The sequence below is a fragment of the Toxotes jaculatrix genome, chromosome 1, assembly GCF_017976425.1.
Source record: "Toxotes jaculatrix isolate fToxJac2 chromosome 1, fToxJac2.pri, whole genome shotgun sequence".
Classification (NCBI taxonomy): Eukaryota; Metazoa; Chordata; class Actinopteri; family Toxotidae; genus Toxotes; species Toxotes jaculatrix.
The window spans coordinates 18,381,076-18,408,141 of record NC_054394.1 but is presented as its reverse complement, the minus strand read 5'-3'; the positions used below and the strand labels follow the sequence as shown (position 1 = coordinate 18,408,141).

At 38.5% G+C, this 27,066-nt stretch overlaps 1 protein-coding gene across 1 annotated transcript; it reads left to right on the top strand.

Moving 5' to 3' along the window:
• Positions 1-858: 858 nt before the first annotated feature.
• Positions 859-25,827, top strand: cpne7 (copine VII). The gene is made up of 15 exons (XM_041033017.1): positions 859-1,032; positions 6,013-6,195; positions 6,441-6,515; positions 8,993-9,067; positions 12,884-12,967; positions 13,064-13,153; positions 13,311-13,409; positions 13,594-13,680; positions 14,115-14,174; positions 14,706-14,839; positions 20,235-20,289; positions 22,912-22,963; positions 23,390-23,523; positions 24,545-24,781; positions 25,675-25,827. Exons 1-15 carry the CDS (start codon positions 859-861, stop codon positions 25,825-25,827), a joined length of 1,692 nt encoding a protein of 563 aa, XP_040888951.1.
• The last annotated feature ends 1,239 nt before the right edge of the window (positions 25,828-27,066 follow it).

Sequence of the window (27,066 nt, the reverse complement as noted above, 5' to 3'; positions counted from 1 at the left end):
CGCACGCTTTCTCATTTGTCTCCTAATAATGTGACACTTAACATGAAATTGATGCTGGGAGAGAAATTCGACCCCCTGCCTCCTCTTCAGAACAGGGTCAGAAACCACCTTGCGCAAGGACACCTCAGCAGGGCGGATGCTTGCCACATTGGAGTCCTTTTCTTAGTGTTATGCTATTTTCTGGGCAATAAAGACAGTCAGCCATGTGCCTTTTAAATTTCTGATTTTATCACCTACTTTCACTTGTTTGCCCACTGTTGATTTACAGAAGAAATTAACCAAATTTTCCCCCTAAACCTGTTTGCTATCTCCTATAAATAGGATAAAAACAGTGGCAAAGCAGTGTACAGAAAAAGACTGTATCGAGTCTATGTCTTTGCATATATTTTTGTGGATAACATTGTAATTCTGAGTGACACCCTCGTTCTTTTTCATATTGCAAATAAGAATATTTTTTTAAAAAAGGGGAAAAAAAAGAGGAAGCACCAGATTTGACCATCTCAAATGGATCTTTCCAGGGATCTGATCTGATATAGACTCCTAAAAGCGTAACCCCACCATCTTCATGTCCTGTCTCTCATCATTTCAGAGGTGAGATGATATTCCTCACAAGGGGATAGCTTTGACAGGCAGTAATAACAGCTTGGGTTTGGTTTGGTCCCCAGGGACTCAACAGGAATCTCTGTTCTTTTTGTGACATGTGTACCAAGTCAAAAGAGCCTGTCTCCTGTGAGCGTGCCACGTCTTTACTGAGATCCCTCAACCGACCACTACACTTTCCCATCGCTTGGAGCTATACCAACAGCACTCACATCGAACCGCTTCGCTGGTCGGCAGCTCCTCTTCCCCTGAGCCAGGATGAATGATGTTCAGGAGGCCACCTCCCCTGCAACCAGCCTCAGTGGTCCAGCTACCTGTGTCTCCAAAGTAGAGCTACGTGTGTCTTGCAAAGCTCTGCTGGACCGAGACACGTTGAATAAGTCAGACCCCTGTGTCATACTCATGGTACAGACCAACGGGCAATGGACAGAGGTGAGCCCCCTTTTATTTCTTTTATTCATATTCAGAGTTGAACACTTTGGGCAAAAGTGTGAGCCTGATATCTTCTCAATCAGCAGTTCCACAGGCAGAAGTATGTAGCTTTTAAAAATTTATCCACCATCTTTTATTAATCTCCCTATCTCCCTATCATTAACCACCATTATTTAATGTGTAAAGAATCGTGGCTTGACTCATGCATGAATTAGGATTCAAATTATTCAAATTACAGCACCTTGAGGTGATCTGAGCAACATCTGGACGGTTACACAGAACTGTTGCACAGAAAGACACTGGGGATAGTTGCTCATCTATTCCTCTTTTGTCCAGTATCACAAATCTGGAAAAGCTGAGATTTTTAAGATTAAACAGCGGTGATGTGTGAAATATTATACATTGGGATGATTTGTCTATCTCACTCCAGTTACCCCTAAAACCCGTGTAGTCATACAAGATCGACCAGGGAGATAAATCTGTTAATGGTTTGGTGAACCTGCAGCTGTTTTTCACTCTTTTGGAAAAGATCCTGTCTTACACAACAGCTGTCTCACTCTGAAATAAAAACATCCAAAGCAGTGTCCATTTGCAGAGGAAGGGTAAACATTGTCTGTCTCCACAATTCAGTCGCTCCCTGTAGGATCCACATTGTATATTAGTATGCATTTACAGTAAATGTATGTGTATGCACAGTATTTTCACTGGTCTACATGGACAAAGAGGAGATTGGTAATATATGAGTGTGATGAGCTGTGTTCCAGCTGAAAATGTTTACTTTCTTGGATTGGTCCCAAGCTGATTTGGAGCGTAGGCAGCAGGTCTCTCATTTCCCTGTTAATTAAGTCATTTAGTTCATGAAGGAAAGCCAAAACACAGGTCTCCATTAAGTAGAGGATGTGTTAAAACGTGGCAGAGGATATCTAATTATATAGATTCTTTTTTCCCCTGCAACCCTTCATCTAACCAAAAGCTTTCTTTTCACGGAAATGGGAGATAATAATTAACAGTAACTGTGCCAGATTTCCGCCACATGGGAGCCATTTGTTGAAGATGCTCCCTTGTAATGTTTGGGCTGTATGAATGCGGAACCTCGAGATACTATTTTGAGGCAGTGATGATAAAAAACACTTGGCTGACAGTGTTGAGCACACAGTTATGGATTTTTCTTGGTTGAAATTTGATCGGAGGTTGTTACATGAGATGACTGACCTGGGTTCAATGTAGCATGAATACATGAGTGGTTATTTTTAGCTCCGCTAACTGAAGCAAATTCAGATAATATGAAATAACTGAGATTACGGCTCACACAGTGCAATATTATAGTTGCACTGTCATAGAAGCTCTATCTATCCATCCATCCATCCATCCATCCACCTATCTATCTATCTATCTATCTATCTATCTATCTATCTATCTATCTATCTATCTATCTATCTATCTATCTATCTGAGTCTTGTGTACAGTGTGTACAGTGTACACAAGTTTTCCAGTCCTCTGCTGTCAAATCCCACAGTACTGGGAGGCACGATTGCTTGAGCAAATTATTTACTTACGTCAAGAACTGAGTAAGAAGCTGAGCCCACTCATATCACCACCATATCGTCCTCTTTCTCTTCTCAGAGCTCATACTGTATGGCCCCACTGACTTGCAAGGGCTCTTTGCTGAACTGCATTAATTTCATCATTAGGTTATTTCACCACCTGTTCAATTCCAAGGACAAACACAGAAGCACGGCGGCTGGATGACTTGACATTTTCTTCTACTGTAGATTTCTTTCTTCTTTTTATATAGACTGGACTCTACATGCTCCCATGATAATGAGCTCACGCAAAACCCGATCTTTCTGTGATATTCTACCAATGCTACAGGGGCCTGTTATGACTGAGCTGCATAGATAATGCTCTACCTACCTGGCAGGACTGATTAGAGAAAACCTTAATTTCCCATGTCAGGGATCTCTCTATAGCTCTGGCCCCACACCAGTAACAAACAGGCGTCACAGGCTTTGGCACAACCTATCCTCCGTAGCTCTGATTAGCTTTCATCAACAAACAGACTTATCAGACTCATCCTAAATCTGTCCATCCAGATGGCACAAAGAGAGGAGGAGAAGGCAAGAAAAGACAATAAGGAGAAACAGGGGGAATGAGGCTGACGGAGCCAAGTCCTACCTGGTTGGTTGTTTTCTTTCCTGATGTTTGTAAAAGGGAAACAATGGAGCAATCCCTGCTAACCACCTATTGCATGTTATTTGAATATATTATTATTGTTGTTAACTGGAGATCTAGTCAGGTTTTTCATCTAGAACCTTGACAAAGACCAAAGTCTGGTTACTTTCAACCCAATACTCTTTATTTTTAAGTTCAAGCCCGACAAAACAAAACCATATATAGTTAGCAGAGTATGTAATATGTTTTTATCATTTACTGACCAACAAATTGAATTGCAAATTGGGAATAAGGAGGACAAGAATAAAACTGATAATTAATCAACACAACCCTGTTTTGTGTAGGGTGCTGAATGCTCAAAAACAAAAATCAAAATGTCAGGAGCCGGGCAGAACTCCATTTAAATTGTTTGTTCATGCATGGGTGTTTTAAACAGATGCCAAACAGAAGCAACAATATATAAAAAGCTAAAACATTAAATAAACAAGAATGGTGAAATTTGTTGTTTTAAGTTTTACAATGCAATTACAGCTGGGTTATGTACAAATTAAAGAAAAAAATAAATAAATGAAAGGAGACACATAGTGCATACAGGCGCTTCCACGCAGGTGGGAAACATTTCCTTGGCATGGTTTTGGTCCACTTGTCCCCACAGAGGGAAGGGTCACTGCAAATAAATTATTCTGACACCACCATTATCCCATGATGAAATATTTCTATCCTGATGCGAGTGGTCTCTTCCAGGATGAAAATGGTCCAATCTACAGGGTGTGAGAGGTCACTGAATGGTTTGATGAGTATGAGAATGATATCAGTCTTGTTTAATGGCTGACACAGTCACCAAGATAATAAAATTTGACTTAAGAGTAAAAATGTCTTAGTAAAAAGAAAAACTCAGACGCTGTGTATGAAGAAGAAAAAAGTAACTTATGGCAAAGTCGAAGTGTGATTCTTCAGTGCTGACTGAAGTATTGCAAAATAAGAACTACAATTATGTCTACCTATAATGCTCTCACGCAAAACACTGAATCAGTCAATAACAGGCCTCTAAAAGTGCTGTGTCATAGTTGTGTTGCATTTGTGCCATGATTAAGAAAACCCATCATTCACAGTGTCCAACATTATGTTATGATCAGCCCCTCCAGTGACTCTTCTTTGAACTCTTGCTTGGTTTCATTGTTTTTCTATTTAGTGTTTCCTGTTTTATTTTGAAGTTGCATTTCTTGCATATCAGTTGTTGTGTTACTTCCTGCCTTTGTCTTTTTTCCCACCTTTGTGATTGTCTGCCCCGCCCTGATGTGTTTCACCTGTTCCGAATTACCTCTGCCTCCCTTGTGTATGTAAGTCTCTGTGTTCCCTTCTCTCCTGGTCTATTTGCTTGAGTTCATTCTCCTTTTTTCTCTGCGGCTTTGCCTTCTTTGTCGTTTTGTTCATGAAAGAGTTCCTCAGTTCCCACCAAGTTTATGTTGTACCTCATCTGGCTTCACTAAGTTCATTAAAGAGCTGGTAAATTTACTTATACTGCCTCTGCATGTGTCTGCATTTGGGTCCAGAACTGTAACACATTGTGCTTTAATATATTTTAGCATGCAAAAGGAAGGATTATATAAGATCTGCAGTTATGTGACAATATGTTATTGGCTTTAATATTCATAAAAATCTTAAATAGGTTTGTTCAAGAATGATACTTTGATAATCAATGGCAAAGAGCAGTGAATCTGTTGGCCCGTGGTGAAACATCAGCTACTAAGACACGTGATATTTTGTTTCATCTGTAGATTGGTAATCTAATTTTTTTTGTGGATGCTTTGGGCACCGTTCCTCTTAATTAAAATACTCTGTTGTTCCTGAAACCATGAAGAGTTCAACTCTCAACTCAAGTCTTTTATCTGATCAAGATTATATCTTTACCGAAGTGAGAAATGAGAGACAAGAAAGCACTCTTGCCAGTTTCTACAGCCATCATGACACAAAGTCTGGACGTGCCTTACTGAAAATGAAGAGAAAGTCAAAACTGTATCCAAGTGTATGACTATGTTTTGGATGACCACTCACAGACATCTCAGTCTCTACCTTACTGGCCATGCATCAGCTCCAGATTATGCCTCTTGTTTGGTCTGTTCTCTTCTGTGGCACGTAGCTTTGGCAGATTGAGGTTTAAGTCCCACATCAACATAAATACAGTATCAAGAAAATTCAGTCTGTTTTGTGTTTGTTTTTTGTTTTTGCAAATGATGATTTGATGATATAAGTGTATGCATGCTCAGTGATTATTTGTCCTTATGACAAATTGGACAGCATAGAAATGATCATAAAACTGTGTGATCGCTAAATCCTACATCATGAGCAGATGGGGCCTCAGGGAGCTCAGCTTTTCCTTGTCAGGCAGTCGAAGACAAGCATGGATGTTTTCTGTTCGCTGAGATTAAATGTCAGAGCCCTCCAATCTTCTCTCATATCATCCTCTTGACAGAACGTAATAACATTTGCCCTTCTGAAAAAAAAAAAAACATATACACACACATACACACACATGTATATGCTGGTGGCCTCAAAATATTGTAAGTAGGAAGACAACTATGTTCTAAGTGCTGTTTTTCCATCCTGTCTTCTGAGCTCTTACTTTACTGTAAAATGACATAATACAAGCTGTATAAATGCTATCACTTTATCAAAGAAAGGCTGAATTTCCCTGAGGTCTACTGTTGCTTTAATCACTCATATAGTGAATTATTACAAGAAATGTTTGAGTATATTGGATAAAAACAAAACTGAAGGTTGAAAATCTTATTGTGTGCTCTCTGTCAGCTGGACAGGACAGAAGTGATCAAGAGCAACTTGCACCCGGTCTTTGCCAAGGTTTTCTCATTGGACTACTACTTTGAGGAGGTTCAGAAGCTGCGATTTGAAGTCTATGACATCCATGGCACTCACAGCATTGGGACTCGTGATGACGACTTCCTTGGTGGGGTGGAATGCACTCTTGGCCAAGTAGGAAGATGATACACACTAACCCATTGTGTTGATTTGCAGTACTTGTGTTTTATAGAATAGGCTGACTTAAAATTTTGTTAGTTCTGTTTTCTAAAATCTCTGATTTGTCTGCTGCAAATGTGTCTCCTTTTATCTGTGATGTTGGTAAAAAATATACTTGATTTTGTATAATTGCTATGTAGTGTCCCTGTACACTGCTTTTTACTGCAGAGGGCCGACTGTGTTTATCTTTCTCTTTGCAGATCGTGGCCCAGAAAAAGATGGTGAAGCCTTTGTTGCTGAAGTACGGGAAATATGCTGGCAAATCCACCATCACAGTAGGTTCCTTTCAGTGTGCTTATGACCTTACTGCTCCGGGGAATTAAATTGTCTGGATTGCTGGACATCCAGAAAGTGCAAGTTATTAGCTAATGGCCAGCGAGAGCTGAGCAAAAATAATGGATGGCAAATTGATGGGTAGTAGCAGTAACATTTCTGTGTTATTTGACTGTTTTTTTCCACAATCCCACAGCTGTTCACTCGCAGGCACCTTGATGGACTTACATTTTTCTTATATTATTTTTCCATTTATATTATGGTATTGCAGATTGTGGGTTTTTCTTGGTTTATCAGCTTCAGCTTCCCGTGGCTCTGCTTTTTTTTTAGACTATTTCCAAAAACTATTTTAAGGTAAAGTTGAAGACACCATTTACAGAATGGCGTCATGTTGCTACTTTATATTGCTTTTTTTGTGGCAACTATACATCACCTCTCTGTGGGCACTTTTTGCATGCAAGTGTCCATTTTTGGTGGCATGGGGCACCATTCCTGCTAAGAACTGCAAATCCCATAGGGAAACAAGCAAATCCACAAGAAATGATGCATGTCTAAGAGATCACATGTGATCACATGTGGAAGAGAAGAGCTGCTGGTTCATTAACCACCATCTTACAGTGAACAAGCCAGAGGTGGTAGTTTATAATAAACAAGATGAACAAGATCACACATTGCTACATTCTGATTTGTAGAGTAACCACTCTGCCTTGTTTGGTTATACACAAGAGACTCTCCTGTTCTTCTAATTAATTTTTATTGCAGATGAGATGCTGTAAGGTCGACTGGCCTGGTATTGAATTGGATTGTCATATTCAGCAAAGATGTTCCTGTTTTTGTGCCCATCTCCTGTTTATTTGGTGTGTCAGTGAAAGTTTAAGTTTTTGCTTGATGTCAGGCCCATTTCTTTTACATGAGCAGGAAACTTTTCTCTCATTTATTCTTCTCACTCGCTGCATATAGACAAGGCCAGGTCTGAGATTTAAACCCAGGGTCCCCGTGAGGGAAGAGTCAGAAACAAAGTCATCCATTTTAAATCTTTGTCATTTCATCTCTTGCCAGAGTTAGATTTTATTTAAACCAGAGCCAGCAGCAAAGACCTTTTGAGGGTCTTCTGGATTTTATCTATCTATCTATCTATCTATCTAGCTATCTATCTAGCTATCTAGCTATTATTGAAATTTTGTGAAACTGCGAGATTTAGACACACACACAACACATACACACGTATTTGGACTTCTGTACAGTATTGTGAGGACTCCTATTGATATAATGCATTTCCTAAGTCCTTACCACAACCTTAACCGTAACACAACCATAGCCATAATTACATGCCTAGTCCCAACCCATTTCCTAAACATAGGCAAAACCTCATATTAAACCCAGACCTACTCAAACAAATATTCACCTTTCAGCAGCCCTTTGCAAACAGAATGAACTGGCCAAATGTGCTCACTCTCAAGGTCTAAACTTCAAATGGGTCTTGACAAGGACAGAAATACAAGAGCACACACACTAACACAGAGAGACAGACACGCGCACACACACACCTTCTGCCCACACCTTTATAAAGAGTCAAAGAGTCTCCCCTTGGTACCTGTCAGGACAAGCTGCCTGATAAAAAAGCATGTTAGCCATTTTGCCAATCATCGTTGTCAAACCCTGGCCGTGTCTGTTGTACAACCACAGTTCTGACAGTTTGATGTAAAGTTCCTGTTAGTTTCAAATAGAGGAGATGAGAAAAAGCAAACTTCTGTTTTCTTGGAATGAGCCAGACAGTCTAGTGGGAGCAGCACAGGGTGCTTGGCAATTCTAAAAAATGGCAATTCTGAACTCCTTCTTTTTAACTAACACACAAGACCAAACAAGCAAAACAGCAGCCATTCAGAGATCCAGCTGTTACACAACTTTACTGTTGTATTGTACTGTATATGGTAACTTTTATCTCCATTAAAATTTAAATGAACAAGTTGAGACAATAACCTATGACAGTGGGGGCCTCTGGTTTGCAGCTAATGGTTCTCTCTACTCTCTAGTGTTAATGTTCAAGTAAAAGCCACTTCAGAAGATTCACTATGTTAACTGCTTATGATAGTCCAAAGCAGTTATTTTGTGAAATAGAAAGGAAAAATACTGTATCACATAAAAACTGTGTAATTTAAAATAAAGACAAGAAGACCCGTATTAAATCTCAGTCTCGAATTAGAATACATGACATCTAAACATTTGTGTTCGGGAATGACTTAAATTCAGGTTTACAGTTAAGTGTGTGGAAAAACCCTCTTTATTTATTTGGGGGGGGGGGGGGGGGCAATGCAATATATCTGGTGTGTAGTTTCATTTTTAGTCACAACTATAGTTGTTATGAGCTTTACAGATTTTTTTCTGAAATGTGGATCATGTGGTTAGTCATTATTTCTTGCCAGTGAATAATAAAGCCCATAAGAACAAAATATTACTGACAAATCTTATTTCCTTTCAGGTGCACGCTGAGGAAATTTCTGGCAACAACGGATATGTAGAGCTCTCCTTCTGTGCCAAGAAGCTTGATGATAAGGTGAGAGGATCACACGTTTGTTTGATGGAAATACCATCACAGTTCATGTTTTATTAGATGTGGTATCAGAGTAGTAGTAATATGATGCTGTGGCGCAGATTCAGAAAGCACCCGTATTTCTTCACTGGCCTTAAAGTTGTGCATATGTAAGGGGGACAATTTTTCTATTTCATCATAAATCATTATACCATTTCATGTTACAGGAAGAGAAAAAAAGTGAAAATAACATCTTTGTAGTAAAGCGTAAAGGTACAATGATCATTTGTGAACTTACTAGTCTCACATATAAATTTCATGACCGAAAATAATATCAATGTATTATTTCTGACTTGGTTCCTATGGATCCACTTTAAGGCTGGATATCACTGACCTTAGCTACTCCAGCACTCACACTGTCAAATTTTGCTGAAGGCATATTTCAATCAAAAAGACAGCGGGAGTTTACATCCAGTTAAAACTCTGATGATCTGAAGTCGCCCCATGCTCTCAGGAGCAAGTCTTAGGATGCAAGACTTGTAGGTTGCCCTTGATTACCTGCGGTAATGGGTGGAAAATTCAAATTTTTGACATGCACATTTGTTTTTTAAATTACAGTTTGCAATTTACAGCTACTTTGACAGTGAAACTAAACCTAAAAAAATATTTGTTAGAGTGCATCCCTTCCCTGCATATGACATTTACTCTATGTATCCAATCCACTCCTGGAAAATGCTGGAGAATCCACACACTTGCTTTGTTTAAACAGAACTGATATCCACTGAGATCTCTGCACATTCAAATAAATCACTGTTACATTTTGGATGTTACAGCTGTGGCAGCATCACAGTGGTGCAATAATGTGTAATCATATGCCATGGAGACACTGAAATGTCTGTTTTCTCTCTGAACAAACACTAAAGCAGCTAATTTGGTCCAGTCACTTCCTGGAATGAAAACCTACACATTTTAGTTCTTGCCAAGCACCTTAAAACAGTGATGTTGAAAATGACAGACACTGACTTTGGTCACATGCACAGACAGTTTAATTCTGCTTAGAGCGATAGCACACCTTAGGAGAATTGATTGAAACTAGGAAAGTATATTTGCTAAATCAACACTAGTTGATGCTGACACCTTGACAAGTTGTTATGGCCAACATGTTTTGCAACAGTATTAGTCTGTAATGCATTACTTTGTAACAATGTACAGTAATGTGATTAGTATTTTCAGTTGCAAGTAGTTTAGTTCAGCACGTTACAATTTGAAATTCTGTATGTTACTAATCTGAGTAACGCTCGCTTATTATGACAGTTTGCTGGTTGACTTATTTGTTGTCTTACCAGTAGTTTGATGGAGGATTGATATTGTTCTCTCAACGGGCAGACAGGTGTCGTCAGTAAGCGCTAGGTTGATGCAGGGGCTGGGGGTGTTGGGAGACATTTTGCTGCCTACTACTCTTGGTAACTTGTGGTAACCCAAAGTTATCTTATGTTATATACTTTTATATATCTGGTCAGGATTTGATGCTTGATGACTTGATGATCACTGATACTAACCTCACTAGCTCTGGATATTCAGAAAATACCTCCAAAACTGGAGGCATGGTAAAGGCATCAGCGAAGCTGGGAAGCCTAGTCCAAGTGAAGTAACATGTAATGTTACAAATTACTTTTTATTACCATTGAGTTGGCCTACTTACTAAAGTAACATTAGCAACAAGTAACTTGTGTAAAACTGGGTTGCAATCCAGCAGACACAGAGTTATGTTTCTGACCACCTGATGAATGTAAATCCATTATTCATTTACCTTTTAGTTCTATTTTGGTCACCACCAACGCCAGGATTTAGCTTTATCATTGATAAATGCTCCACTGTGTTCACCTGCTAGGTCTGTTTGACATTTGTAGTGCAGCTTTAAAGGGTTAATTTGTATAAAACAAAGATATGTATATGAGGCAAACAGGGGATGTTAAGAGGTGAGACAAATTAACATTTGCATGCCTGTCATACTAAAAACCTGTTTGATATTAGGATTTTAAAGTGCCCTTAAAACTGGGAATCAGATTTTATCAGTGATCAGGTGTTTTTACTTTGTTGTTATCTACATTTTCTTGCAAATAACAATACAAATTAACTGTGACAGATGACTTGGGTGTAGCAATTTATTTAACACGGGCAACAGATAATGACTGAAGCAGCAAATGGTCTATGACTATCTGCCTGACAGCTGTTTAACCTGAACCTGCTGTAAATTCTGAGGATCACTGTATAGACACGGGTGAATAGGAGGATTAATGATGACATATCATAGACTGTGGTAACTGGGCCACGGTTACCATTACTGGTTAGCGTGGGACTAAATTTTGACATGTGCATCTGATCAGTCCATGCTGTTGATGCCACTGGCTAGCGGTTGCCATGACAACAAAGAGAGGATGCTACAGCTCTTTTTTGCTGCTGTCCCTCAGGAGATGTATCTGGCTAATGTGGCGGGAAATGCAGCATTAACTGTCTCATTCGGTGTTCACAAAACCCTCTCACCCACCCACCACCCCTTGGACTGCCACAGTCACACATAATCACACACACACACACACACACACACACACACACACACACACACACACACACACACACACACACACACACACACACACACACACACACTAATCATTTGTTTTCCCCCCTGAAGAATCAATTGACCTAAATAATCACTGTTGCTCTGCTTTTAGACGTCTGTACTTGAGACTCTGGGGATGTTTTGAGGCCACTGCAAATAACCATAAAGGATGCAAAATCTTGCGCACGTTTTCAATTTAGCTATTTACTAACAGCTGATGTAAATGTGCACAGCTGCTGCTAAGTTAATTTGAATGTATGACATTAATAACAATGAAATGCTGAGGGTTTTTTTTAGATGCATTTTGCACATGGGAAGTGATGGAGTGATGAAAGTTTAAATTCTCAGCTGTGAGCTTCAAATATTTTTTGAAGATAATTTGAAGATAATTTAGAACTGCAAGAAATGTTGTATGGCAGAAAATAGCAGGTTAATAAGTCTATTGGCTCAAGAAAAAGGTTAAGGATTGAGTGACAAAACTGTAATAAGTAGGGATAACAGCAATAATTTGGAAGCTTGTACTCAAATTCTCCTCTGACCAAAAAAGTTACCAACACCCTCTTTTTTTTCCCCCCAATCTAACTTCACGACATTGATAATGTCTCCTCCAAAAGAGTCATCACACTGTGCTGTAAATTTTATCCCTGCTTCTCCCTGACCTTTAATCACAGAGACAATTACCTCTGCCTCTGCAATAAAGCAATGATAAATCAGTGTCAACAGCCATTTGCATAAATTTCAGTTTCCTCCCATGCAAATCACCTGCGCAACCCCATATACATACTGAAATATTGAATTTTTAGTGGTGATGCTGCTCTGTAATTTTGCCTGGGTGAAGTTCAGCTCAGCCCCATGGTAAATATTGGCAAACATCATCTGACTCATTAGTTTCAAGGGAAATGCTGTAAGTCAAGCCCTCAGTGTTAAATGTGATGTTGTATGTATGTCATTTGTTCTCATTTGTCTCTTGTTAAATAGATTTGATCTCAATGAGACTATCTGAATAAATAAAGCTAAAAAAAGAAAGAAAAAAGAAAATGAGAAAACTGCTAATTCTAAATATTTTTCCTAATTTGATTTACAGTATGTTTAGAGAGAAATTTCATTTAATTTTACCTGAGGAAATACTTCAATTTATCTATCAATTAGACTTACTGATCTTTCCTATGTGTCGGTGGGTCAGTAGCTCTGATATTCTGTTTTCTCTGTTTCTGCAGGATCTCTTCAGCAAGTCAGACCCATTTTTGGAAATATACCGAATCAACGACGATGAAACTGAACAGCTTGTGCACAGAACTGAGGTAAAGTCACTATGTTCCCTCTTCAGTTTCATCAATAGCTGTTGACACATTTTTACCACTTTGCTTCATATGTATAATGTGTTCCTACTCTAACAGGTGATTAAAAACAACCTGAACCCTGTGTGGGAGCCCTTCAAAGTCTCCCTCATATCCCTGTGTAGCTGTGATGAAGACCGGAAGCTCAAGGTAAGGAACCTTTTGGAACTGTAAGTCCACACCAGTAAAACCCAGAAGTATCAGTGACTCAGAATCCGTATGACAAGTTACATTCAGCTGGAATCAGAAAGCTTGGCCATACCAACAGAGAGAAAGCAGTAAACAGTGTTGTCTGTGTGTACCACAGTGCCTAGTGTGGGATTATGACTCCAGGGGGAAGCACGATTTCATTGGCGAGTTCTATGCCACGTTCAGGGAAATGCAGAAAATTTCCAGTGGAAATAAGGTCAGTGAACGCAGAGGTGCAGCAGAGCGGAGGAGACGCTGCTGAATAACTGTTTCATCCATTTCCAATATGCTTCTCATTTTGTCATGTCATGTCATGCCGTGAGGTTTAAGATATTTTGCCAATGTTCAAAATACTATACGTTTTTGCTCCTGTTCTTTGTCTTCAACTTGCTTTGTTTAAGGTGACATGGGATTGTGTGAATCCCAAGTACAAACAGAAGAAGAGAAACTATAAAAATTCAGGAGTTGTCATCCTCAGTGACCTAAAGGTATGAATCTACTGTAGAAATATATCAAGTTTATGAGAATAGTCAACTCTGAGGAGAATTGAAATAATCAGTGTTTTATTCTTTTACTTTACTTTATGGCATAGGGATGAAAATAAAACAAATATGAAACAACATGAATGAATTAATTCGCGTAATAAATAAATACTGTTTACATGTATGTACTATAAATGGGAACACTCATTTGGTTTCTCTCATTGAATATCTAAATGAGAAACTTTTAGAACTGTTTATCCACTGATTCCACTGACAAGATATATCACACCATTTTTTTAACAGCCTTTACAGTCAACAGATTTGTTGTGTTAATTCCAATTTAATGACCAGATGCTTCAAACACTATAGCTGAGTGTTCACTCACACGCACAAACACCCCTTCTGAGGTTTTGCCTTGAAGATTTTTTTTTCCTTTGCAGCTCCACAGAGTGTACTCCTTCTTAGATTACATCATGGGAGGATGCCAGATTCACTTTACGGTAAATTGAGCTGATCCATAGTAGCAGTAAACATTTTTTCAGCATTTTCTAATTGTGCAACTTAAGAGAGAATCTAAAGATCAGAATGGTGTTTTTGTCTATTTGCACAGTTCGTTTTCTTATTGCAGGCGTCCTCATGGAATAAATTCTAACTTTTTTCAACTCCTGCCCTTTGGTCTGCCCTCTGTGGCGCTACCTCTCACTCTCTGGCTGGATTACTCAAGCAATGAATTTTAATCATGAGGACTGCTGTGATAAATTCAGTTCCTCCTTATTGAAATAGCTGGCTTCTTGGATCTACAGTGTATGCTGTAGCTGCTTCAATGTATGTGGGTGTAAAAAGTGCAAGTCCTTACCTCTGATCAGATAATTTATACTGCCATTAGGCATATTTCAGAATCGCTCGCACAGGATAACTTGTATTATCATAAGGAGCCAAGTAATAGTCTTTGCAAAAAGTTGAGAAGCAAAGAAACACTTAAGTGATTCTATCATATTGTTCATGTTGTACTTTGTAATTCTTTTTACCAGGTTGCCATTGACTTCACAGCCTCAAATGGAGACCCCAGGAACAGCTGCTCTTTGCACTACATCAACCCTTACCAGCCCAACGAGTACCTGAAGGCTCTGATAGCAGTAGGGGAGATCTGTCAAGACTACGATAGGTTTGTCAATCTTTTGTTTCTCAGTAAAGGCTCTTCGGTGCCTACAGGGATTGTCAGTAGCTCCTGTTGTGAAATAGAGCTGCAGAGTGTTCCTTGCATGCCATTTTGGTGCGATCTCTCACTCTGAAACAAGCCACTCCATCTGAACCACACACAAGAACTATAATGGAAATTGTGGAGCACTGAAAAAGAAGGGCAGAGAATACTGTGGGTTATTATATTTTTGCACACCAGTGTGTCATAGAGCAGATGGAACTGAACTGTTGACCGCCAGCTCCTCCATCTCCAGTTCATTTCTTCATTGAAATGGATTTTGCATTTTGTATTCTCCCTATTAATTGAGTTACAAGCCTCGCATTGTTAAACAAGCAGCCAATTACTTTGCTGCACAAGTACAATCTTGTTTATTGTCACATCGTGTTCACAGTGGTCAGTCAAATTTAATCTGGGTTATACCAGTTGCTAAGTAATGTATGATAAACTGTGTTTTTTTTTTTATCTGAGAAAATTAGAGCAAGTTTGGCCTCTTCTGGCATTACTTATGCATGAGGCTAATCTGGGGCTGAGGGTGGTGCTTGGTAACAGCAGTCAAGGACACAGACACAATATTCTGGAAGCACTTCTTTATGGTTCCTTAATGACTTGCCGTTTTTTAAAGCATACATGAATTTCCAGCTTCTAACAATCTATCAGAAAGAAGACATGTTGACCTTTATATCAGCCACAGGCGTTTAAAATCTACGCAGACATCAGTTCTGCTACTGACAGCTTTTTGGCAAAGATTTGTAAGCAATTTGTTGATTTGTTTCTAACCCATTCAATCATAACAGGAAAACATCTCTCACATATTGATTTTTATTTTAGCAAATAACAATAAAAAATAAAAAATAAAAAAACTTAACATATTACAGGTTAGGAAATCCTAACATCAGCATCCTATTATCTCTGTTCTTTCCTCTTCCTTGTCTTTTTGTTTTCTACATGGTCCCACTGAGGAAATCCATGTTATTATCATCAAATCATGAATATCCTAGTTTTATGTAACCTCAATTTCATGTCACATTATCACTAAGTAATGTAATTTTCAATCCTGCCTGACTTACCTGCACAGACTCCCTCCCCACACACCCACTCTTCACTCAGACACAAATTGCAAATTGGTCCTTTTTTTCTGTTTATGGGCCTGTTTTTGGGGAATATCTCAAAAACCTTGAACAGATTTTAAAAAAAGAGGAACACAACAAACATACAAACAGGTCTTAGAGCGGAAAATTAATTATTTTAAAGAGGAAAAAACGTGCTGTAATCCATGGGTGGTGTGTGGCATAGAAAATCCAAGGCAGACTACTTTGGATTTGGTTAAAAATAAAGAAAGAAATAGAAAGTACCTGGATTGCATTTTTTTTTAAAAAGTGATTTGAAATAAATTTAGTGAAAATCTAGACCAAGGGTGAAGGATCAAGTAATTTGTTTTTGGTGGGGATCAAGACCAAGGGACAGTTGCATAACATAGAATTTGTCTTTGCCGCACCAGCAACATTGTTGTTAAACTGTAGTTCAAGTTGGACATCATGGTGGCCTAGTGGTTAACATTTTATATATATATATATGTGTGTGTGTGTGTGTGTGTGTGTGAGACACACACACACACATTCCATATTCCTACCAAACAGCATTAACAATATGTAAATCTGTTTGTAAGGACAGTCCAAACTGTACTTCACAGTCTCTTTGCTCACAGTGGTGGCTCGTGTAGATAACTCAGTGATACAGTTTCCTCTCAGCATCTGTTGCAGCTACTGGTCCTCTTTAGCTTGCATAGGCTCATTACCCTGAACTATAGACAAACACATGCAGAGATAGGGGCCAGGACAGCAGGATAACAGGCACTTCAAAAAGTAGTGGGAGGTATTATGGCTGGAGAAATACCAGAGATGGTGCAGCATGTAGCCTGTTTGAAGTACCATTTAAGACACAGAAGTTATTGTCTGAAGAAAAAATATCTTCATTAGAGAATTCTTGTTACTGTACATGTAAATACCAGTTGACGTAGTTATCAGGTTTTCAGACAGACACATTTTTGTTTTTAAAATGACTAATTGAGAACAAATATTAAACAATGTGTAAATGTGCAAAAAAACTAGACAGCCTTGCAGGTACTTGCTAATTAATGGGAAATTATTTATAATATGATCTGTTTCAGAGAAAGACCCTCTCATCTGTCGAAACTAAGCCAGATGAGGATTAACACTCTGACTCCTGATTTATGCAGATCCTCCCATTGAATATCAGGGGAGCACTGTCTGGCTAATTATAGCATCCAAGAGATAGCACTGGAGACACTGAAAACCTGCTTGAAAATTAGTAGCCCATCCTTGTAGCGTTATCATCTTCATGTTTACATAGAGTCACAAGAACATCATACATGAAAACATGCCTCTGGGGGAACAGTGACTACAAGTGTAGGCAGCCCTTCCCTCTCAAGTTGGAATTGTTATTAAGGTGTAAAACGTGGGCAGGCAAACCTTTTAGCCTTTAGTGAATATAGGTGATGTGGGATTGTAGAGTCCTTGCAGAGGAGCGCATTATGGAGCTGGAGTGACTAGCTTTTGTCTGTGTGGGCAGAGGCTCGTTTACCTTGCTGAGAGTGCTATTATACCGGGCACATCTCCCCGAGGCTCCTCACGTATTCTGACATTCACAGACAAACTCGTATGATGAAAATGACTTGTCAGTAGTACTCTCTGTCCTCTTGTCTGGGATGAAGGTGCAATGTCACATCTCTACATGTATGATGATATCTTGAGACATTTCTAAATTACACACAGAAATCAGTTAATTCATTAAAACTCCAAGGGCATTATATAAAGTTATGGGGAGAGTTTAGAGGCAGAGAACATGAGTGCTACGTATTTGCTTTGTAAGAAGAACATATCAAAATAAAATTGGCTCAGCATGAATAACTCATTCCCCATTAAAACATTTTCATTAAAAATTCTTTTCCTAAAGCGGTAAAGCTAGTTGAAGCCAATATAATACCAAAAGTATAGTTTGTTTTTTCCCCCATTATTTAGCATCCATACAACAGGCCTCAGTTGGTTTGAAAGGTCACAATAGTGGGAGTAAAGCCTGTATTTACTGGATGGGAGTTATTTTGATGAAAGTAAACAAAAAAGTGAGCTGAAAATGTGTAAATGTTGAAGGTGGGTTTAGAGCAAAGACATCTTTTTATCAGATATTGGACACTGAACACTATTAATTTGTTTGCAATATTGTTACAGGAGTGTGTTTATATCCTGACACAGTACATTAGCCAGGGCACATGGAAAAGTTGCACTGGAGAAAATAGAAGTTGTACTCATTGACGTTTATCTTGTTTTTTTTTGTTTGTTTGTTTGTTTTGTTTTCTTTTGTTTTGAACACAGGATAATGATGGTAACCAAATGTATTCTCAAACTGTACTCAGGTGAGCTCAGCTGAGCTCCAGTTCTCCAAAGCCTTCAGGCTGTTGTTATCATCACTGGCAGTAGCGGTAAATATAAGACTACAAGGCTGAGGGAAAAGACACACATTATCTTTTTTTGTCCTACAAATTCCTTGAGGAAGAGAAAAAAATGTGAATAATAATAAAAAATGAGTTTCTTTATTTGGGTGTTACTGTAATACTAGTGCTGTTACAATAACAGCAATTACCACTTCCACTAATTATTATAGGGGAACAGCTAAAACTTGCCAAATTGAAGTTGCTTTTGTCAAGAATTCAGAGTTAAGAGTTTATTGCTCATTCTGAGAGTGTAAAAATCATCATTCTGCCAATTTTTATATAGGTCCACACCCATCAGAGTTAATTAAACTCTTCTTATATCTCTGTAAAGCTGCCTCGAAACCCACAGCAACTCGGGCAAACAACTCTCCAATCAACACACCACATAAATAAACAAACTCTTCTTAACACTGTAAAATCTGCTGTATATCTTTTGATGCACCCACAGCATGCCCAGAGTAAACGAATTAAACATATCATTTGAAATGCTTTCAACCCAAACTAAGATTCTGTTGAGCTGGAGATTTTGCACTGGGCTGGAGAATTTGAGGTTGTTTTCTCATTCACGATGGCACAAAAGACAGCTGTTCTGATAAGAGAGGCAGCCATTGGAGAAAGTTTTCTCTAGACAAACATTGTTTTCAGTCACTGATGTGACTTTCCCAACTCCATAAAGTTGGAAAATTACAAAAGACTTGTTTAAAAAAACAATGGAAAATATACTACATTTTCCATATAGTAACTAAATGCCTTCTTTTATTAAACCTTCTGTCCCTGGTAAAAGTGAAGTACAACATAAATTGGACTATAAGAACAAAGACAGCTGGTAAAAATATGCCAAAAAGCTGTTTTTCTGCAGGCACTATTACTAGTTATTATAGGAAATTCTTCAGTAAATTGTCTTTGTGGTGTATTTTATTTTTGGATACTATAAGATTGAGTGCAGAGGAAAACGTTCCACATAATGACTGCATGTCATTGAACTGTCAAGTGGGAAGCCATTTATCCTCGAAGTCCAGTGTATACACATGCACAGCGTTACCTTTGCAAACCTAATCTTTGTATACAACATCAACGCCACTGTCTTTTTATGGGCATAAAATTCACAGTGTTCTATCCATTTTACACTGGTTTGCTGTTAGTTGACATTTCATCACTTAATTTCACTGACAAGAATTTATCACTCTTCAGCTGTGTTGGAGATCAATCCCTCATTCACTCATTTACTCTCCATGCTATAGACACTCAGTAGTTAACATTATAGCTAGCATTAAATTGAGTTGCACCTTAATGGATTTGACCTGCACAATGATAACTTGCACATCTATAAAATGTGGCACATCGCATTTTGTGATGCCTTTTGCAAAAAGTAGCATGCATGCCATGTGCACCACTTTCCTTGTCCCATGGTGGGAATTTTTGAAGAGCGATATGGTGGAGTTCAATAAATATAGTGAACTATCTGGTAAATATGGGGTGATTTAAGACATAGCCTTAGTCTTGTTTACACAAAACTATGCTCTCTGACCTTGGACTAGGAGCACACAATCCAGCCATGCAGAGCTTCCTACAGCAATATCTGCTCATCTAAGTGGTGTGATGAAAAATGGAGAGAATAAAGACAGTGAGAAACTCTTTGAACAGGTGCAAATGCTGGCTGCAGGGACTGTAGGACCGATTTCACATTGTAATTCAAGCTTTTAACATTTATGAATTGCAAACAAGCAGGGGGTTTGCCCCTGGATACGTGAACAGATGGATAAGCCGTCAATATTTTTCAGATCGCTGTCATAAGCTCTCCCAGATTAAATTGCAGTAATATATGACTGATTAATTTGCTTGTCGTTTCAGTGACAAAAGATTTTCAGCCCTGGGGTTCGGAGCCAGAATCCCTCCAAATTATGAAGTGAGTATCCCTGTTCATTTCTCTGCTGTCCCTGTTTTTCATTCATCCTAAACCTCCCTATTTCTATTCTGTTCTATTACACTGACCTTCCCAGTATTATACATACTATATGTTCATGTGCTCTTATCAAATCATGATATTTTCCACTACCCTGCGACTTAGCGTTAAGCAAGCTGATTTCCATGACCTATTTCATGACACAATTTGTCATTCTGTCAGATTTTCACATTTAAAACTAATTAGTGAGTTTATTTTTATTCATAAGCCCCTTGTCTTTAAATATCAGCTTGTCTTGAGAAATAACATTTTCCGATGAAATGAAAGCCCTGTAGTGTTGATGCTCAATTTGCATAAGAATTCATGAGTGTGAGAGCATTTGTTTAAGAAAATTGGACATTGAGAACCAAAAGCCTTCAGTGATTCTGAATAGAGCCCTGGGGAGAAGTCTGACATGTGAAGAGTGAGTGCATGCACACACAAACACACAGACACACACAGATACACACAGATACATACATGCAGTGTTGATTCGCTACGCTTTTTGATAATCTATCAGTGTATTAATGCATTAAAATATTAATGTAGGATCGTGATGTGTTATGTGCTGGTGTGAAACACTAATAATTATCATTTCAATCATGCAAAGATTTGCAGCTCAGTAAATACAAACCATCAATTTTTGAATTTACCATGACAGTGACTGCCTTGCAGGAGTCAGATTTACTTTACTTCATGCTGTTGCCACATTGTAGTTGGTGGTGCAGGTGAATGCTAATTAAGTCATTAGACTAATCATAAACAGCATCCACAAACTCGTAGGCAGCACCTGTGTGCAGTCTGATGGACCTGGGCTCTGTCTCAGTATGTGTCGTCATACACTCTTGTATCCTTTATTGTGGATTATCCATTTAAACTGGATTGGAAAACAAGTATAAATAAAGATCCAAGATATTAATTTGCAAGCCAGGGATGCATCAGATAGTGAGTTGAGGAGATTAATGGGAAGCCTCAAATTTCATTGCAACTGAATATGACCTATTGTGTCTTGTTCATTTAAAGCCATTGGAAAACTGGTTTCAAATTTATCTAATTTATCTAATCTAATTATTTAACTTTATTTCTCTATAACCTTAAAAAAATGAATGACAGGCTTTTTTACCAGTCAAAGATTAAATTTAGAAAAATCCTTATTATTTAGTAAGATTGTAAGAATGCTTTCACACCTAACTTTTTTGAATTGGTTAAATGGACTCTGGTGCATTAGCCTAATTAGTGGAGTTTGTTTGTTGCTGGTGTGAAAGCTGTCAATCAAACTCTGGTGCAAACTTAGCAACCCTGAGTAATAAGACCGTCAAAAGCAGTTAAAATAGCAGTGTGTTGTGCTTGTATCCTACTGTGTGTACTTTGACAGTTCATTAAAAAGTGTATGACAGTGATCCCACCAAAATCCCACTGTAATACTGCTATACAAGATGCCCCACTTAGGAACTGTCCGTCATTATTCATAGCTTGTGGTCAATTTGTAGGAAAATAATGCTAATAACACTTAATTTTTTGTGAGCTCTTTGTGACACTATAGAGTACAAACAGACATATAAGAAGAAGGCCCATGTCTGCAATGAAGTGTCCCTGTAAACCATTCCAGTGAACCAGCCTGCACAATAACAGAGCCGAAAAACTGGAATACCTAAATGGAAGACACGTTAAATGAGATACAAAACATCCCCTTTCTTGTAGTAGCCCAATGCAAAAAAGTAACGGTGGTCTGTATGGTTAATTTCTCTAGGGCTCCTCTTATATATCTATACGCTGATTGAATTCAGGCTGTTCAAGAAAAAAAAAAAGTAGCCAAAAATGATTTTAAAAAAAGTAGCCAGCTGGAGAGGAGTCAGTTGTCACTAATCTGGCCAACAGTTGGTGCTTGTGGAAAAAAAAAAAACAGTTTCTTGTAAGAGGAGGCATCAAGAAGAGGATTTCATTTTTGCCAGCTCTGAGATAAACAAAGTCAATCTGACGTTTGGATGGCAAGAATAGACCAGATAAAAGAGGATGGGTTGCAATCTCTTTTCAGAAACCAGATATTGAGCATATAGTACATGCTATAATGCTCATTACTGTGTAAGGTGACGAAGTGATGATTCAGGATATTAATATAAGTCTAACATTTGGAATGTAGTAAACACAAACCAGTACATCACATCACCAGGTCTCACTGTAAAACACCCCGAAAATAAAACTGTTACTTTTATCCACTGATGTATCAGCCATTGAATTGCTGCTGATATAAATACATTCCTTCTTACTTAACCATGTAGTTTTAAATTTGTTGAGCTCACTCATTGTTATAAAATATTATCATTAGTAATATTGTAATATTATTTTGGTTGCTTGGTTGTTTCAATTAGCCATTATTATGAAGGTGGTGTCCTCTTAACAGAATTGCAGTTAGCAATACCAGAAAAAATGTTAATGTCTTCACAGATTCCAAAAATGGAAGGTGTTTCTGATCCAACATGGAAAAAATTGAAAAGGGAGCTGAACCAAAGTATCAGCCACTGTCAGTCACTGCTACCTGCTGCCTCCTTAGCAGTGTTTTAAAAATTTCTCTTTCTCTATCCACAGGTGTCTCATGACTTTGCCATCAATTTCAACCCAGAAGATGATGAATGTGAAGGTAAGTAAGGGCTTTATACACCAGTTTCCCTGAGAAGTTCGTCTCTGTGCTGACGGTACAAGAATTAACATCTGTAATCTACCACATCCTCTCTACCCATTTTTGTGCGCATTCCTGTGTCCATCTTTCTTTAGTTTTGTCCTTAATCAGGAGTCAGTCATGATCATGTTTGTCTTCATGGATTTCAAAATTGATTATTTGTAAATGTGCTCGTGAATAAGAAAAATCTAAAATTCCTTCTTTCAGAGGTTTTAACTTCTTTAACTTGTGTGTGGCAGAAAATATATTCAGACCACTGATAATTCTTCATTAGAGTGCTCTGAATGGTTCATCTGACCATCTATTGGTGCCTTATTTACGACTTATTTAAGTGTAGATAATTGTATCGACGTCTCCTGCATTTTGCTCTGTGCTCTCTTTGATCAGGGATCCAAGGAGTGGTTGAAGCCTACCAGAACTGCCTTCCTAAGATCCAGTTGTACGGCCCAACCAATGTTTCTCCCATCATTAACAGGATAGCCAAGCTGGCAGCAGGTGACGGCAACATTAAAGATGCCTCTGTGAGTGTCCCTTTATACTCTTTTAGAAATCTATGGATGTAATACAGGCTTTGTTGTTGTGCCTCCCACTGAGTTCCCCAAGTGAGCACCCTCTGGTTCACCTCACTGTTCACAGTAATAATGCCCTACGGCACAAAAGAAGAAGGAGCCCATTATAGAATGAATTAGTATTCTTTAAGTTATAGTTGAAGTCATACAGTGCCAAAATGGTGGTGTATTTTTTGGATATATTTTCATGTCACTAACCTTTTTTTGTGTTAGACATTACATTATGAGCTGCAGTTCAATTTTGATTTATAGAAAGTAGCTAATAGAGTTGGTTTGTTTTATTAATCTCTTCTTAATATCCCATTAGGAGTAAAAACACTGGTCTTTTATCTTTTTACTCACTTAAATTACCAACCAGGTACATGGACATTGTGTTACAAACTATCATACTACTGTAAATGCACTGACCCTCATGTAATTATTTACTCCTTTATGTCAGTCCTTCTTTAAGCAGTAAATGAGCTGCACAAAACAATTACGCTTTCTGGGCAAAAATCAGAAATACATACAGTCAGGTCAGTAACTCATCAGCACAGTCAGGGTACCAGCAAACTAACCACTGCTCATTGAACTAATCAAAAATGATAACAGTATATTGTGCCATGTTAATATTTTTGTACTGTACTACTCATGTTATATTTAATTTCACACATACACTCATGCAAGCACATATTGTCTTTGCTGTAGTTTGTGATTTACTTTATTTAATTGCTCTGTCTTTTGTTTTTGATTTTCTCCTTTTTATCGGTTCTTGATTCCCTTGTTTTCTTTGTGACACTTTAACAAAGTGCTATACGCATATAATCTTTTCCACTCAGCGGAGGCTCTAAAATTACCCAAGACAGCATGAAAGGCCTACTTCAGACCACAGCACACCCTGAGAGGTGTCCTTGCTCATAACCACATGTTGGTGTTAAAATGGGTTAATGTTACCATGGATTAATTCATGCTGATAGCTCTTATCTTCTTCCAGCGATACCACATCCTGCTCATTCTCACGGATGGTGTAGTGACAGACATGGCAGATACGCGTGAAGCCATTGTACGAGCCTCCTACCAGCCTCTCTCCATTATCATTGTTGGTGTGGGTAATGCAGACTTCACAGACATGCAGATTTTGGATGGAGATGATGGAGTCCTACGTTCACCAAAGGGCGAGCCGGTCCTCCGGGACATTGTGCAATTCGTGCCCTTCAGAGACTTCAAAACGGTCAGTTTTTTTTTTCTCCATCTGTCAATCTTCAATTGTCGACTTTCAGGTTTTTCTTCAATCCCACTCCTCTGACTGCTGTGCTAGTGATGCTGATAATCAAATATTTTTTCTAATATAATGTCCTCCACCCTTAGTATTTTAAAGGCAGTGTTTTTGAGTGGCTTTGCCAGTGCTACAGATGGGCATCATGGACTGGAGGAGATCCAGAAATTTCTTCACATAAGAATGTATTCTTGATATGGCTACATGCAGTCAGGGACATTTCAGCTTTACATTTATGCATCTGTTGTGGACTAGATGTCTCACGGTCTGGACAAAAAACAAATTTTGTGTTACAGTATATATTTTCAGTGTACTGTTTGGTGGCATATTAAAGAAAAAAAGGAACGACAATAAGTGAATGACTAAATTAGTGGAGTGGGGGAACGAATGCATATGCTTCCATACAAGGGACAAGGTGATGAGATGATAAGGTCTGAGGAGATGAGTATAAAAAAATCATGTGAATTATATACCGTGGACTTCACAGTCAACCAGTCTCAAATTTTCAGTTGACACACTGGACAGTTTTCCACCACCATTAGTGCCAATAATAAAAATAAAATAAAATAAAATAAAATAAAAAAACATTTCAATTCCACCACTGCAAGACATATTATTCATTTTTATGTAGCTCTTAGAATCAAGGTAGAAGATGTTTTCTTCCAGAGTCATGAACATAGCAGTTACTCTCTAATACAATATCTGACACTGATATACCTCTTTTAATTAGTCTGAAAGTCGTAACATCTTCCATAGTTCCCTTCACTGGAAAATGCTCTGTATCTGAAATTAAAGCAATATTTAACAGTTGTTTTGACAACTCCAGCTGTTTTCTGTCTCTTTTGCAGGCTTCACCTGCAGCCCTGGCCAAATGTGTACTGGCAGAAGTGCCCAAACAAGTAGTGGAATACTACAGCCACAAGGCCATCTCCCCCATGTGTCCGATAAGGGACTTACCTACACCAATCCTCAGCCCAGTCGCCACCACCCCAACAGAATAACAACCCACCCTGTTCCTGGGACCAAGCTTTGACCACGGCACCAGTCCAGCAAACTGAGAGGGAGAGAGGGCGCATGCCTTGCTACTTTGGACAAGAACTGAGGAGAAAAATCTTTCTAGATGTGTTGTTACTTATTCCATTTTTCACTCCTAGCAAAGTGTTTACGCAAGGACAGTATGGCAGAGACTGTGGGTTATATTTCTCTGTTCAGTGTGGATCCAGCACTTCTCCCCGGCTGTGTAAATTGACCATCCAGCTGTTTCAGCATCATGAGTCCTGAAGGATTATGTTTTTTGTTTTTTTTTTTTAAACTCTGATTTTTATGCATGCAGGCCAATCCCTCAGTGCTGATCCATCGATTGGATGCAGACTTATTATTCCTCACTGCCCAGGAAATTCAGCACCTCAGCTATGTGTATTATGTTACTGTTTTCCTTCAGCTAATTTGAAAGATGTACTGTAAAGTATGTCGCGATCAAAATTAGATTGCTCAGCTTGAACATGCTGACAATGCTGAATTCAGATGTTATACATGAATCACAGGAAGCGTAACGAAGAGATGCTGCCTTTCTAAGTTCCGATCTATAATAACCTTGACCCTCTGTCTCATAGGTGAGTCTGTCTGCCTGCAGAACTGGCCTCATGTTGGATTTCTGACACTGCTTCCAGACATGCACAGACATACAATTTCAAATCACCAGTTATGACTTAACATTGGAACAGGCTAAAATATTCAGAAATGCTTTGTTTTTCTAGTAAGATATAAATTCCTGTTATCTGTTTCTAAAACTTAAAGCTCTGTTCCAAAGTACACCAGCCATTCTCAGCAAACAAACAAAAAAGCCCTGATTGCAAGAGAAACACCTGTGAATGAAGCCACCCCTCATTTGTTAGAGGTTGCCAAATTAGTGCGCTCTAAAATAATTAGCTAAATAACAATAATTAGCTAATTTCCCAGTGATTAGCCTTCCTTAGAAACCAGGTGAGAAAACAGCAAAAATCTTTAGTTCTGATGTGCCGCCACTTCAGACCTGTTTGTCTTGTACATCTGTGAAACTCTGTGACCTAATAACTTTAACAATGTGTGATATTTGCTATAGCTTCAGTTCTTTGTGTGCTGTTACAGTTGCAACAGGGAGTTAACAAGTCACAGCAAGACAGAGCGTACAGTCAGGTCATCACCTCGCAGGTTGAAGTGGAGGATGCGTTTGTGCAGTAACAAAAGGTTGCAAACAGCTG

Coding starts and splice junctions, on each gene's coding strand:
- cpne7 (XM_041033017.1), top strand. CDS start 859: ATGAATGATGTTCAGGAGGCCACCTCCCCTGCAACCAGCCTCAGTGGT. Junction 22,964..23,389: donor AGAAGATGATGAATGTGAAG/GTAAGTAAGGGC, acceptor CTCTTTGATCAG/GGATCCAAGGAGTGGTTGAA. Junction 24,782..25,674: donor CCTTCAGAGACTTCAAAACG/GTCAGTTTTTTT, acceptor TCTCTTTTGCAG/GCTTCACCTGCAGCCCTGGC.